Source organism: Musca autumnalis, unplaced genomic scaffold (assembly GCF_047663935.1).
Source record: "Musca autumnalis isolate F117 unplaced genomic scaffold, ASM4766393v1 scaffold_1, whole genome shotgun sequence".
NCBI lineage: Eukaryota > Metazoa > Arthropoda > Insecta > Diptera > Muscidae > Musca > Musca autumnalis.
In genome coordinates this window covers 115,489,501-115,505,457 of record NW_027411644.1, presented here as the reverse complement: position 1 = coordinate 115,505,457, position 15,957 = coordinate 115,489,501, and the positions used below count along the sequence as shown (strand labels likewise).

The 15,957-nt window shown below is 37.4% G+C and overlaps 1 protein-coding gene across 1 annotated transcript; it reads right to left on the bottom strand.

Moving 5' to 3' along the window:
* Positions 1–7,721: 7,721 nt before the first annotated feature.
* On the bottom strand, positions 7,722–14,567 carry Rh6 (Rhodopsin 6). Its single transcript, XM_073988760.1, has 3 exons — positions 13,597–14,567; positions 8,231–8,508; positions 7,722–8,168 (listed from the first exon to the last, which is right to left on the bottom strand). Exons 1-3 carry the CDS (start codon positions 14,305–14,307, stop codon positions 8,045–8,047), a joined length of 1,113 nt encoding a protein of 370 aa, XP_073844861.1. The 5' UTR covers positions 14,308–14,567; the 3' UTR covers positions 7,722–8,044.
* Positions 14,568–15,957: the final 1,390 nt, after the last annotated feature.

Below are 15,957 nucleotides of genomic sequence, written 5' to 3'. Positions count from 1 at the left end.
ATTTAAAAATAAGGAAAAATCAAAACCTGGGTAACAGACGCAGCATGAAACGTCATATAGGAAAGGAAAATAACCTAGATAACCCGGTAAAAACCTCAAGAAATTTTCCAATTAAAAATATAAATTGAAAATATATTAATATTGTCCTAGAAATGGTCATGAATTGGATTTTAACGCCAAAGTTTTCAACTTTTCTGAAGAAGTCGCTCTTTTCGATTTTATTCGTGGCTACTAGCCATTCAGTTCGACACCGTAATTGTTCATTGAATAATAATTAAACATCGGATTTTGTATATTTTCATATTTTTATACCCTACACCACTATGTGGGGAGGGTATTATAAATTGGTTTTGGCCAAAAAGTTTGTAACGCATCGAAATAATGGTCGTAGACCCATACTTATATATACCAAAATGAATGTCTCGACGAGCTGAGTCGATCTGGCTATGTGTGTCCGTCCGTCAGTCCGTCCGTCCGTCCGTCCGTCTGTCCGTCTGTCCATCTAAACCTTGTAATCACGCTACAGGTCGCAATTTTGATCGGATCGTCACCAAATTTTGGGTGTTGATGAAGGTCCCGGAGGGGAAGAAGCCTATTGATGTTGGTGATGGTCGGATAATATTCAGGGGTCGGAATGGGCAAAAAACTTATTTGGGGGAAAAGTCAACGCTTTATTTCAAAGCGAATATCTCCGCATCTATAATGGGTATATCAAAAGCAAAACCTGCTGTTGAAAGTAGAAAATATCACCTTTACAACGATGTATAGTAGGTTGTCTTAGGTGGTCAAACAAAGAAGAAATCGTAATAGTCGCTAATACAACCCATATTTTTATTTTTGCGATTTGAGTTATAATGACGAATATCACAGCTTTGGTTGGGGATTTTCCAAAAGCAAAACCTGACTATGAAAGAAGAATATCTAACCTTTACAATGATTCAAAGCTGGTGGGCGTAGGTGGTCAAACAACAGAGATATCGCAATAGTCGGTAATGCATCCCATTTTCCGATTTTTTTGTAATCACGCTACAGGTCGCAATTTTGATCGGATAGTCACGAATTTTTTGGGAGTTGATGCGAGTCCCACAGAGGAAGAAGCCTATTAAGTTTGGTGCTGGTCGGATAATATTAAGGAGTCGAAATAAGCAAAAAGCTTATGTGGAGAAAAGTCAACGTTTTTTTCTTATGCGAATATATCCGCTTTTGGTAGGAGTATTCCCGCCAATGGTAGAAGAAAAGATCTCCTTTATACTGATGCAAAGTATGTTGGCGTAGGTGGGCAAACAACCGAGATATCGCAAAAGTCAGTAATATATCAATTTTTTCATTTTTTGTAATTACGCTACCGGTGGGAATTTTGATCGGATAGTCACGAGATTTTGGGGGTAGATGCGGGCCCCACAGAGGAAGAAGCCTATGTGGAGACAAATTCAAAGTTTTATTCTTTGTGAATATATCGGCTTCTAGTAGGGATATTCCAACGTCAATGTCAGAAGAAAATATTACCTTTAAATTGGTGTAAAGTAGTTTGACGAAGGTGGCCAAACAAGGGAGCTACCACAATGCATCCAATTCTTCCATTTTTTGCAATCACGATACATGTCGCAATTTTGATCGGATGGTCTCGAAATTTTGGTTGCTTATGGGGGTCCCGAGAGAAAGAGGCATATAACGTTTGATGGTATTCGGATTATATTCCCTAAAAGAAATGTTTACCAGTGAAAAGCTTATGCACAGGGGTAGTGGTGTAGGGTAACACATGGTCGGCCCCGTCCCGACTATAGCCTTTGCTCACTTGTTTATTAATAAAGATACGAAAATTCTGATTGGATATGTGTACATTTTGCATATGCACAAAATATGCAAAATATGCAACACATTAAGACAAAGAAAAAAAATGAATTTTACATAAAATCTTTCATATTTTATTAAATTTTGTATTTTTGCATAGTTTAATAATGAACAAGAAAAGAAGGGTTAAGTTCGGTCGGGTCGAACTTTTCATACCCTCCACCATAAAATATTCTGAACTAAAAGGGAATAGTTAGTTTTCATTCCTGTCCACAACTTTAAGTGGGTACCTAAAAATGTCAGATAGTGTACCTAAAATATCTTCATTCGGGCGGCACTTTTATATGGTGTCTATTTTAGGAGGAGCCTATGGTGGAGGAGCTTTGTGACAACTGGAAACCGCAAATGACAAATTACATCTAGTTCAGCTAAAATTGTAGCTAAAACCCTCAAAACACGAAAAATCGGGAGGTACCCTTATATAGGGGTTATAACAAAACATGGACCTGTCAGTTTGACAGTTTTTGATGGAGAAGTTTTGTGACCACTGGGAATCTCAAATGTCAAATTACTGGTAGTTTAGTTGAAAAATGTAGGACACATTCTAGCTAGTTCGGTTAAAAGTTGTAGCTAAAGTCCTTAAAATACGGAAACTCGAGAGGTACCGTTATATTGGGGCTATATCCAAACATTGACCTATGTCGATAATGGTGGAGATATGTGTTGACAACTAAGAATTTCAGACTAGACCTAGACCTAAAGCTGGATATTCTAGATTTGGATAGTTAGCAACATCGGCAGCACCGTTCTATGGAGGCTGTATAAAACGTACCGATAAATTTCTGGAGGAAAGTTTCGTAACACCAGCGTAGACTAAATACCAAATTTCAGTTATTCCCGTTGAATAATGTGGCTAAAACTATCAAAATACTGAGAATTGGGAGTGACGTTTCTACGAGGGCTATATAAAAACATGGAGCAATACCGAAAATTTCAGGTGGAATGTTTTATACCACCAACGGAGATTAAATATTAAATTTCATCCGTTTCGATGGGATATTGACGGCACAACCATCAAAATACCGAAAATCGGGAAGTACGCTTCTATGGGGGTTATTTTGGAAAAGGGTTTATACTGATAATTCTCTTCTGCAATATTTTATACACCAATGGCAGTTTAAATACTAAATTTTATTCATATCGGTGGTATATTGAGGCCACAACTTTCAAAATACCGTAAATCGGGAGGTGCGGTCCTATGGGGACCTATACGGTGCTATTTGAGGACGTCGACCTATACCGGCAAATTTTGGGTGGAATGTTTCACATCCCTATCAAAAACTTAATACCAATATCAGCTATTTCAGTGGGGAACGAAGACTAACTACCAAATGTCAGTCGTTTCGATGGGATATTGAGCAGCAACCTTCAACATAACGAAAATCGGAAGATACCGTTCTATGGGGGGCTATATGTAGACATGTACCTATACCGACAATTTCATGGAGTTACCGTTCTATAGGGGCTATATGAAGACATGTACTTATACCGACTAATTTCAGGTGGAAAGTTTCATACCCCTAAAACCTTCAATATACCGAAAATTGGGATATACCGTTCTGTGGGGGGGTACATCAAAACGTGGACGTATACCGACAAATTTCTGAGGGAAATTTTTGTAACCCGGAAAAGACTAAATGCCAAATTTTAGCCACTTCGGTGGAATAATGAGGCTAAAACCTTCGAAATACCGAAAATCGGGCGGTACCGTTCTATGGGAGCTATGTGAAGACGTTGACCTATACCGACCACTTTCAGGTGGAAAGTTTTATACCCTCAAAGAAGACTATGTACCAAATTTTAGCGTGGACCTATACCTACAAATTTCTGGGGGAAAGTTGTATACCCCAACGAAGGCTAAATTCCAAATTTCAGCCATTTCGGTGTGAAAATGAGGCTTAAACCTTCAAAATACCGAAAATCGGGATATATCGTCCTATGGGGGCTATATCAAAACGTGTACCTATATAAACATTTTATGGTAGAAATGTTTCGTAGCCTCTGGAAACACAAAATACAAACTTACAACCCATTCTGTGGTCAAATGGGACTAATACATTCAAAATATCTTAAAGTGACGCGTACTACACAGAAAAAAAAGACACCCCGAAAATTTTAATTAAAAGCTTCATCACCATATTTTTGTTGAATGTCGATAAAATATTTCAAATATATTGGGAAAATATTTATCAAACATGAAAATGTTACCAAAAAGCGACCGATAAACGAGTTCAAACAAATAATTCATTAAAATTTGTTTAAGTTTTTTAACCAATATTTGTTGTAATGGTTTTCACATGTTCTCGCTCTCAAGAGCGAGAAAAAATAACTTTTTATGGCACAGAGAGATTTTCTGCTACAACAATGTGCTGTGTTTGTGTGTGTCGTTGTTATGTTTGTGTGGCGTTTAGTTTATCTACCCAGCAAACCAATCGTACCGATATCGTAACGAAATCGGAACAAATTTCGAACGTTACGTCCGATATCTGATCCGAAATCGTAACGATATCTTAACGAAAGTTGTATGAAGTGGTTGACATAATTTCGGAACGAAATGTCGCAGCGAAATCGGATCGATTTCGGTCAGAATTCGCAACGAAATCGGAAGAAAATCCTTGGGAAATTCGGAATTCGAATTTTTTCCTCCGAGTTTTCGTACAGATTTCTGAACGATTTCGGAATAATGTCGTATGAAAATCTGAGGTACCTTCCGAACTTTTGTAAAGATTTCTGAACGATTTTGGAATAATTTCGTATGATTATCAAAGAAAAAAATTTTTCTCTGATGTATCTTTTTTATTGATAAATTTTCTTTGTTATGTTTTTTATTGGAAGATTATAATTTCAAAGATATCTAACGATTTTCACTGTTGTTATCATTTTGTAGTTATAGTAAAACAATGTAAACTTTGTGTACGAATATGTTGAGTCTATCAGCACTAACTTGAATTATTATATGTTGCCTTTATATTTAAAATATTTAAAAAATGTATATGCGAATTTTATAACCAACCATTTTGATTTTCGACAACAAACTAAAATGTTGCTTGTTAGATATATACAAAAGGTGGTTGTTGTGCGAAGGGAAATTTGTTTCCGACATATCGATCCGAATTCGTAACGAAATCGGAAGAAAAACATTAGCAAATTCGAAGGGAAATTTACTTCCGACATTTTCTCCGAAATCGAAACGAAATCTGAACGAATTCCCCTACGAAAAATCGTATAGAAATCGATACGAAATCTGAACGATTTTGCTTCCGAAATTGTTCCGATATGTCGGACATCCGACATTTGGTTTGCTGGGTATTTTCTTGTTGCCACGGCGAATTCTTGTATGTATACTAAAACTTTGGTTTGTTGTTTTTATGAACCTAACAAAATAAGAGAGAAAAAAAATGTTTTGTTCTCAAGAAGCATTTATTTTTTAACCAACAGTTTGGTGGCAGTTTGTTTAAGACCTTTGCTGTGATCAGTTCGAAAAGTGTGGAAATAAATCAGTGTTTATGTGTAAAAAATGGTGCTTATGCATTTTATGAGGAACCAAATTTTGTAATGTAATGCAAAAATCGGAAAAAGGAGAATCGAAATATTTTATTGGGCAAAGAAGCAATTGCACGGTAATACTATTTTATATATTTGAAATATCCCAGCAAACCAAATGTCTGATGTCCGACAAGTCTGAACAATTTCGGAAGCAAAGTCGTTCAGATTTCGTTACGATTTCTAAACGATTTTTCGGACAGGAAATAGTTCAGATTTTGTACAGATTTCGTTCCGATTTCGGACCGAAATCGATCCGATGTCGCTCCGACATTTCGTTCCGAAATTATGTCAACCACTTCATACAACTTTCGTTAAGATATCGTTACGATTTTGGATCAGATTTCGGATGTATCGTCCGAATTTTGTTCCGATTTTGTTACGATTGGTTTGCTGGGATGATGCACCTATTTATTACATTTTATTCCAGATCCCGATTTTCCGCTGATGATTTCTAATTTAACAGGAGAATTTGTTTTATTTTACAACTAACGAGAAGCGTTCAACGAGATTCTTGTATTTTATATTTAAAAGTGTTTTATTTGTTTTCTTCCATTTAAATTCAAGTGTGACTCTAAATTATTACTTTGGTTATAACTTTTTTCATTACGTTTTTCTTTCATTTATTTCATGTATGATTTATAATTGTGTATGTACCTAGCGTCTGTTGTTGTTTTGCATTTGGCATTTTATACATTTAAATAAAAAAAGCAATCACCACCATTTATAAATGTGTGTGTATGTATCTTTTTGTGGCTTTTGGGTTCGTACCTATTTAACAAAAAAAAAAAAATCAACAAAATAAGTGTAAATATGAACATATTTTTATCGATATTTACTTTGATATTTAACAAACCTTATTGTATATGTGACAATTTTTTTTAATAAAGAAGAATTAAAAAATCGATAAACCAGTTTGTTAATATGAAAATATTTTATCGCTTGAAAAAAATAAAATTCAACAAAATTCTTAGTTAATATGAGAATTGCTTTATCAAAATAATTTCTTATGAAAACAACAAATTCTTTTATCGACGATTGTCAATATGAACATTACTTTTATCGGCAAAAAATCAATTAAAAATTAATCAGATTTTTGGATTTTTTTTATCAAATGGTTACAAATTTTTTCTGTGTATATATGGGACGTTATATTGGGGCTATACCGATGCGTGGACCCATATATACAAACTTTGGTAGAAATGTTTTTTAGCCTCTGGAGACACAAAATACCAAATTACAACCAATTCGGTGGTAAAATGGGACAAATGTCTTAAAAATTCTTTAAAACGAAAAATAAAAATAACTTTAATCCACAAAAGTTTCGTTCCAGGGAGAAAATTATAGGAGATGCACCAAACTTGGAGAAAGATATATGAGCCGACGCGTTTTTGTCCTGTTTCATATAAATCCGAAAAAATATTTTCTATTTTAAAGTTCCAATCTTAAGCATAAGACCATATTTTTCAAAAAATAAGATTTTGCGGTCCATAAAATAGGAATTTCTGATCAATAACTTCATTGTTTGAGCCAAATTTCTTTCCATCCTTAGATCTGAATAATGGAAGTTGTCTAAATCCAGATACCATGGTGGATGAGGCGCAAATTCGTGATCCAATTTAATCCATGCATATTTCCATAATTTTTTCGTTTTTACTCTATAGAGCGAAAACGTGTCAGCCATTTTTCCGAACGGAACTCTCTGAAACATTTGCACTGGTCTTCTAACAAATGGAACCGGTATTGTATTTCATATTTGAATGTCTGTAACTGTGGGAAGATTGAAAAATCACGGAAACATTGAGCCCCCTCGTATTTTAAAATTTCCCGGGAAATCCCGAATTCTGGGTATTGCGATTTTGTGATACTCGTTTGCCGGGAATGAAAAAAGCCGAGAAACCTCAAAACCCTAGTTATCACACCGTTTGACTTTTTCCTTTTCCTAAAGTGTATGCGGACAACCCCTCTTCGAATCAGGCCTTGGGGCATTGAAAATTGACCGTCTAAGACGTAGACGCGGCCAACATTTGATAGGATAAACTTAAAAAAAATAAATGTGATAGAATGTTCTTTCAAATGATAATAAGCATTTCTCATTCAATTATAATTTTCTGTGTTTTTTTTTTTCTTTAAAAAAGTTTGGAACCTCTAGTTGAATCACTCTTTATTTTATAATGTCTCAAATGATTACACACGGAAAAACAAACTTAATATACCCTACATACTACATATGGTGGAGGGTATAAAAACCGCCGACCAAGTTTGTTTTTATATCAAACCAGACAATAAAAAACACAACGTTTATGATTTTATATCAATTGCTCATATTTTTTCTCTTTTTTATTTTTTTAGTTTGCAAAGTATTTTGTTTTTAAATATTTTTTTTTTGTTCTAAAGTTTGTTTTTTGTTTAATTTTGTTTATCCAGAGTTTTTATGTGTTTAAATCATAGGAATAAAACCGAGTACAAAAGCTTTTCGTCAACGTCGAAATATTTCGTTTTTTTTTGTTTCCTCATGAAGAAATTGAGACTACAGGAATTATAAAGAGTACAACATATACATAGCTAAGATTAAATTAAACCAATATTGCACTTGGCACTTGTCCCCAGTTACCCTAAAAAGTAGCAGTCATGACAGGAAAGAACTACTTTACGCCGCCGATTCGCTAACTTCAGTTGTGGCTTGAGTTCGTATTTCAGCGGCAGCTGTATCATCTTTGCCACAGGCCAGGCAGGGCATTTTCTCCTTCAAAACTTGTTTGTATTTTGGATGGCTGGAGGGGGAGAATAAAAATTAATTAAAACGGGTGGAGAGAACGATGGTGCCACATTATACCTTAATCCGTAGACAATCGGATTACACACTGCATTTGCTTTGGCAAATACCGACCCACAAATGGTGCTCAGCGGTGACAAACTCATGGACTCAAAAATGCCTGCATAATTGATGATGGTGTACGGTGTCCAGGCCAAGAACCACAATGATATGGTAACCAAAGCTACTTTGGCCAATTTAATTTCCACCGACTTGGCGTCCGCATCACTTTGTCGCAAGGAGGCAACATTCATTTTCTTGGCTTGTTCACGCATTGCCTTTTCGTGAACTCGTACGGCCTGAAATGAACAAAAAAAATTTATTATTGAAAGTTTTTTCATATGTGGTGAAAAAATGCAAAACAAGTAGATAGTTAATTAAAATCCCTTTCCCGACATTGTATTAAGTCATTTTTGAAATGTGATATTTGTCACACACGCATTGGTGGCATACACACACAAGGTGTCATACAATTGCCTTCAGCAATTTTGTGAATAGAGATAGCATTTTTTGCGCAGAGATAATATTTCTTCCATCATTGAAGCACATTGAAAATGATAAAAATGAATCGGAAAATACTGACCTCGTCAAAATCTACTAAAACCTTATATATTTATATTCGGAATTTGTTGCTACGTTTCAAACAGAGCTGGAGAGTGGTCTTCTCTATATCCTCGAACAGTTTGGCATGGTTGACGGTATCGAAGGCCTTCGATAGGTCAAGTGCCATCATGACTGTTCGGTCGCACGGCCTGTTCTTCTTCAGTCCTCTATTGATATGTGTGGATATGGCGTGTAATGCTGTCGTAGTACTATGCATTTTCGGAATCCATGTTGATGTTGGGCAAGTGGAAAACTGCTTCTCATCGTGGGGAGGAGTATTGCCTCTAGAATCCTTGCTGCTGGCGACAGGAGTGAAATCGGCCTGTACGATTCACCTCTGCTGACATCCGTGTCAGACTTTAGTAGCGGGACCACCCTGTCAACTTTCCAGGCTTCTGGTACAATATGGTGGGCTAACGATAGGTTGAGGACATATTAAAATACTCAACTCCGGCTTCATCCAGTTGCTTAAGCATTACCATCGATATTCGGTGTGGGCCCAACTCTTTGGATGATTTCGCATTTCGGAACACGTGTGCACATAGCCCATTGAGAGTGATTTAACCGTTGCCCACGATTTACCTAATCGTATACCAATGTTGCATTGCTTCAGTTGGTCTAGTTTTATATTCGCATATGTTCGCCTACTAGCCTGGTGAGGTGGTCTATTTACGTAGACTATGACAGGAAAGTGGTCTGAGCTAATGGAAAAGTCGGGTTTCCAGGATATGTCATTTCTAAGACCTGGTGCCATAGTGGTAATATCTGGCGAGCTGTGGAGCGTTTTCATTCACCGTATAAAACGTGGAGCTATTAATTTGCTCGTCCAGCGCTGTACCACTGTGGTCATTACCTAGGACAGAATGCCAAAGCTCATGATGGGCATTGAAGTCTCCTAGCATCAGACGGTTATTGCCCTCTAAAAGCGAACTAATATCGGGCATATAACGCAGGGAACAACTATTTATCGGCGGTATGTACACATTAAGTAGTTCTCCCTCCGCAGAACCACACTTTACTAGAGTCAATCTCAAGCAGGAAAGGTGACCTTATTGCGGAGACCGTTGCAATTGAATTGCAGGAATAATGTATTTCCGGGCGGCTAAAAACAGCTTGTGATGTTAGATATATACCATACCTATCGTAATAATCCTGGCTGTGTCCAAGGTCAGAGCTCCCTCGAAAGTGAACCTGTGGCCTGCATCCATTACATCTCACCATTGCTGACATGTGGTGGATGCGGATTTGGCAAACGCAACATACTGGCCCGGGGTTCATCTTTATCCCAGCACGGACCAAAAGATCTCGGACATTCCGTGATAATTTGCCGCTCCCATGGTGAAAACGTACACTACACATACACATAATTTTTGAGGTAACGGTACCTCCGAGCCAATCCGGTACATAGAGCCGGCCGCCGTGGGATTGAAACTGCTGTAGGGGTCATTGCTGCATAACATCTGTTGCAGGTAAGTGGGGGGACAACGATATTAAGTACTGCAGGCTATTGGAACACGTGGAAGAAATAATCGACCATGTTCTCTGCCGTTGTCCTAGTTAAGTGACACACGAACTAATAGAATATCCAGCTGTTAAAGGAACACTAAGGGTCGACCTGAGTAACCACACCCAGTCTCTAGGAAGTCCTCTTTGATTCAGCACTAAGAACTTTCTACTTACTCCGTATACTACACAAAGTTCCGGAAGGACAGCCCAGCAAGTATTAGCCATAAGGTTTCCTCCAAGTCTTGATACACAGGTAGTAAATGCGGCAAGTAAGAAGTAAACCGAGCAATAATCCTAAACAGTATTTTATAATTTCGACATGTGTGAACAATCGGTGAAATTTATTATCTCAGGCGAAGTAAATTCCTATCATATGCATTTTGGGAACAGGGTGTTAATGACATTTCCAGTAAAAACAATCATGCTTTGAACCAGTTTTAAAAAAGTAGGTGGACTTTGGGCGGGGCAGGCTATGTGAAAGGTGGTAGCGCGTAGCTATTACTGTGGATGGAATGGAGTCAGAGTGTTGACGATACTCAGAAACTTAACTTCCGATCTATAAGTGATGAACTAGATAATCAACTTGTCCGTACACAACAGATGTCAGAAGTACCTACAGTCTCGAGATGGGTTAGACTTTACATCTAATCTAGAAAGTGGGAGGACTTGAGCAACAATAACTAGGCATATTACAAAAAGATGGACACGTGTCAGGATCGTGACACTAAGGGAGGGAGGTGGATGGTCGTGCTACTTTACCCTAATCGAGGGAAAACCCTTGTGCCGTGACCAGTCAGGTGTAGAGTGGTACGATCACCTACCTCTGGAAAATTTGAGAACATAAAAGAGCTTCCCACCTTCAAATGACCCGAGCAAACCTATTCAAAACCCACGCGAAGGAAACTACCAAAAGAACCCTTTGACGGATGGCGAATATATGAGCTCGGATATGAAGAGGTTGAGAAGCAAGGACTCAGAAAAGAATCCCAGAACCGTCCACTACCTTCCAGGGAACGGAGCGGAGCCGCCATCGACATACTCCAAATTAGCCACGTAGATACGGAGACGAGCGGTGCTATGCGGTGGTCATCACCAGTAGAGGGTCCGGCAGACTACCCAAAGAGCATCAAAAGGCCATTGAAAAAATTATCAGCGATAAAATATTGGAACACATCCTACGAAGTGGACCAAAAAATAGACAGCAGCCGGCTAAAGTGGGATCTTTTATTGTACCACTTGGGCCCGCATGATGACTCTAGATGCTAAAATCTCTATTCCTATTGTCTGCTTTCGAAAGTGGTTCAGAATTACTATCCATAAGGGTGTTTTCCAATTTGGAGCCTGATATTCAGAAAAAATAACTTCAACTGGAAGCTACTCAACACCAATTTGGAGCATGACGGCCTGACCGTAGTAGTTTCTGTAAATATCAAGATTCGGGAACATTTACAGACGCGTGTTGGCATAAAAGATCTGACGGTAATACTGATGCAACTGAGTCACTGCCTTTTGATCTGCCACTCTTTCGATCACTCGGGGAATGAAGTCCTTCATCAGAGTTCCTGCAGACATCGAGAATATTTGTGGACACATTGGATAAGCTCCACTGCACCAAATAGGTAACACATAAGATCTGACCTGCAATACAAATCTCACGGAGCCGACAACTTCTCTTTTACATCGCCTTTTCTGAGAGGCCACTTAGGTAATGGGGGTTCAAAAGCCTCATCATTTTTGGGATGTGATGTATAAGGATGATAAAATTCCTACTGTCATCGTGTGCTTTCCAAAGAGGTTCAAAATTACCATATCCAAAAGGTTGTTTTCAATTTTCGATACAGATTCTATGCAGGAGATTATTGTCAGCATGGGTTCCCAAGTAGACCGAGATCTTCAGACAGATATTCGGAAAAGGGAACATCAAGAGGAAGCTATTCAGCTCTAGTTTAAAGAATGAAGTTCTGGCATTAAGATATTCTGTAGACATATCTGTAGGAACAAGCACACATACGTGGTGGCAGATAAGTTCTGGCGGCATTACAGATTGAAGTCAGCTTTCACTGAGCCACTATCTTCGGTTCACTATTTCGAAGAACGGAGGCCTGGCCATTAGAGTTTCTGTAGACACCAGGAACATTGGAGCAAGCAACACTACGCCAGTAAGGTGGCAGATAGGATCTGAAAGTCAGGCAATATTTAGGAGAAACCTTAAGAAATTGCAGCAAAAGGCTGATCATAGTAAGCTGGAACATGCGAATTATTTAAAGCGTAGGTACAGATTACATACCATCGAAAGTACTTGGAGGAAAACAATATCGATGTTATCGCCTTACAGGTTGGGGAATGGTAAGAGGAAGACATCATAATAACACCTAAATCTTGTGATTTTTATGGCGCAGGAGGTAAAAGACGAACTTATATGCCTCTGATCAAAGCAAAAATAAAAACATCGTTTCTTCAACTGCCGGATAATTTATGCTTCCAGGTGAAACATTTGAAAACGGAATGACGCATCAAACTCTTTGTAGTTAGCGACAATTTTCATTAATACAATGAAATATTTTCATTAATGCAATAAAACTGTTTCATAGTATTAATCTAACCGTTTCATTGAATTAATGAAAAGTTTCATTACATTAATGAGGGTGTTTCATTAGATTAATGAAAAGATCCATCGCATTAATGAACTATTGACGATGCTTAGGAAAAAGATAAAATCTCCAGACCTATAACTAAGGAACTAGTCAGCTCTAGAAATGGAATAGAGGTCAGACCATCAGAGTATCCCTGTACACTAAAGATCGATTTATGCAAGTACTCATGAGGTAAAGACATATTTTGACTGGAAATGGATGTGATTTCGCGTCTGACTATGACATAATGCATACTAAATCTGAAGTCGTCATTCAGGTCCAGTAGTTCCATTTGGATTAGCTCTATTGGTCGCATTGTGGAATTTTCATTAAATTAATGATTAACGAAGATGCATTAATGAACTATTTCATTGATTTTACTAAAATGAAAAAATTTAATTAACATAACGTAAGATTTCTTTGATGTTATAAAGCTTTACCTTTGTATGTTAATTTAATCTCATCAAATTGCAAAAGTTACGTTAACTAAGTCAGGTTGTGAGAGGATACTAAGGTGCTTCAGCAAAAAAATCTTGAAATTCAACGCCCAAAACTTAACGAAAATTATACGTTTTTTGAATAACAAAATACATTTTACAAATCCAAACGAAACGCATTTTATTCTTTCAATGACTTTCAACTTACCTTCAATATGTGCCAATAGGAAAAAATAATCGTTGTCAGAGGTGTCAAATACACCCAAAACGAATAGACAATAATGTACGAACGATTATACCAATCCTTGGCAAAATAATCTGTACCACATGCAGTCATATTTCCTTCCGGTACATAACGATTCCAGCCGACCATAGGCAATATTGCCCATATCATGCAGACACTCCAAACAAACATTAGACGGAACACCGCAGCGGTAATGGTCAGTGGCTTACGCGAAATACCCTTGACAATGACACAATAACGATCGTAGGCTATCAGAGTCATTGACCAAATCGAAACACAACCGAATAGGGAACCGCACAATCCATACAGCTCACACCAAAATGGTCCCATTATCCATGTGCCATAGAAACCATTCAGCACCACGGGTGGAAACATGGTGAACATCATCATGAAATCGGAAAATGCCAAATTCACAACAAACATATTCGATGGAGTACGCAGAGATTTGGCGGAGGTAAAAATATAAATGACCACAAAGTTGCCCGTCAACGACATGATACCCAAAACGGTGATAACGAAACCGATTATGCCAAACCACATTGGTTCCAAGGGTGGCCATTGATACCAATAAGGATCCACCATGTGCAGGATATCGGCTGGAACAGTTTCGGTCAAGCTTATATTACGGCCGCCACGTACGTGCTCAAAACCGGGTGAGTTGACAAATGATAGCATTTTGAATTTGAGAATATCCTGTAGCTGGTAAAGTCCGGAAAATTCCTTGATCCTTTTCGGTTTATTCTTATACAAAATCTAACAAGTAATGGAGTAGTGGTGGTGTTATTATCCTTTTCAATGTTGTCTTGTTTCCATTGCTTGTGTTTGGATATTCTTTGAAGGTTTTAGATTTTTCTTTTCACGTTTGCGTATCCGTTTCACGTTTGTTTTTTTTTTTTTTGTTTTGGCACTGCGAAGACTTAAATCCGACAACTGTTGTTCATGTCCCTTGATGGCTTTCCTTTTATAGGTTCCGTCAGTCAATCAAAAACAAAGCAAAATCCCTTAGACATACGAAGTGGCAGAATTTTCTTAATTGTCTCCTAATCCAATTAGGGGACCACTTAAAATTAAACATAAGACCAATTTACAATTCCCATAAATGTCTTGTGTTTTTGTTAAACAGGGCCCATTCATTGTTGATTTGCACCGTAGGGATTAGTGAGATAAGCATGTATTCTTAAGGTTACCATGGTCGCTTTTTGGCCAAAGTCAAGGATGAGTGATGTGAATTGTCATACACTTGTTTTCTTGTTGCAAAATATTTGTTTTTCTATTCAGAAATTTCTTTTGACCGTTTTGTAACGTTTCAAGGGTATCCAATTGGATTAATATGAGTGTTTACAATAATATTTTGATCGACAACGACTGACAAAGTTCAATGGATGAACTTTAATGTTACTGAGTACATTAGAATATGTATGTATGTCAGTGCCGGAAAACATACAATGCCCTAGAAAATCTATTTTAATAATAGATTCAAGTCAATGGAAACTCTTATTTTGGCACGTTCTTCTTATTCACTTTGCAAAGAGCTGCGTTAAATAAAGAGGAAATAATTTTTTTTTTTTTTTTTGACAAATTGGTATTGAAGTAGAAACAAAATATCAGAAGTGACAGAGAAACCCCAACATCTTTAATTTTAAATCCAAAATGCTGCATAGAAAAATTTTCTGTTTGACGGGAGACAGTGGAGTTGTTTTTTGTTGGAAAATAAAAGAAATGTAGTGTATTGTTAGCGTGACTAACCGTACTCTATTATAGAGTACCATTTTAGCTGTCCGTCCTTTTTAACATACTCTTTTTATCACCTATTTTAATTTTTGTTTGTTTTTCCGAAAATTCATATAACGCCGCGAAATATTCGTCATGTGGTACATATATTCATATCTGGACAAGATAAAGCGATTTTGAGATGTGTGTCTATTTCGGTAAACCCTAGAAAATCGATATATGAAGGACTGGGTCTTTATGTTTTAAATAAGCTCTCAAAAATCTATATTAATAAAAAAATAAAGTGATTGACTCACTGACTGACTGACTTTATGGTTTATCAACGCCCAGACGAAACGGCTGAAGCTAGAATCGTGAAATTTTGGGTGAGGGTCAGCCTTGGTCCGAAGGTGTCAGACGGTACGGGAACCGGTGGAGCTAGAACTTTGAAATTTGGAATGAGGATCACTGATGGAGTGTATGATAGATGCACCAACGGTGTACGAAAAGTACTAAAATGTACCAAATTTGGTACGACTTGAATTTGGATGAACGGATAGAACTGGAATCTTGAAATTTTGAAATAAGATTACTGTTGGAGTGTCAGATTGAGAT

Bases quoted from the DNA above. Each gene is read 5' to 3' on its own strand.
- Rh6 (XM_073988760.1), bottom strand. From the start codon at position 14,307: ATGCTATCATTTGTCAACTCACCCGGTTTTGAGCACGTACGTGGCGGC. The intron at 8,509-13,596 runs GTAAGTTGAAAG...TGTTCATTTCAG, and splicing joins CCTATTGGCACATATTGAAG to GCCGTACGAGTTCACGAAAA. The intron at 8,169-8,230 runs GTATAATGTGGC...CTCCCCCTCCAG, and splicing joins CCGATTGTCTACGGATTAAG to CCATCCAAAATACAAACAAG.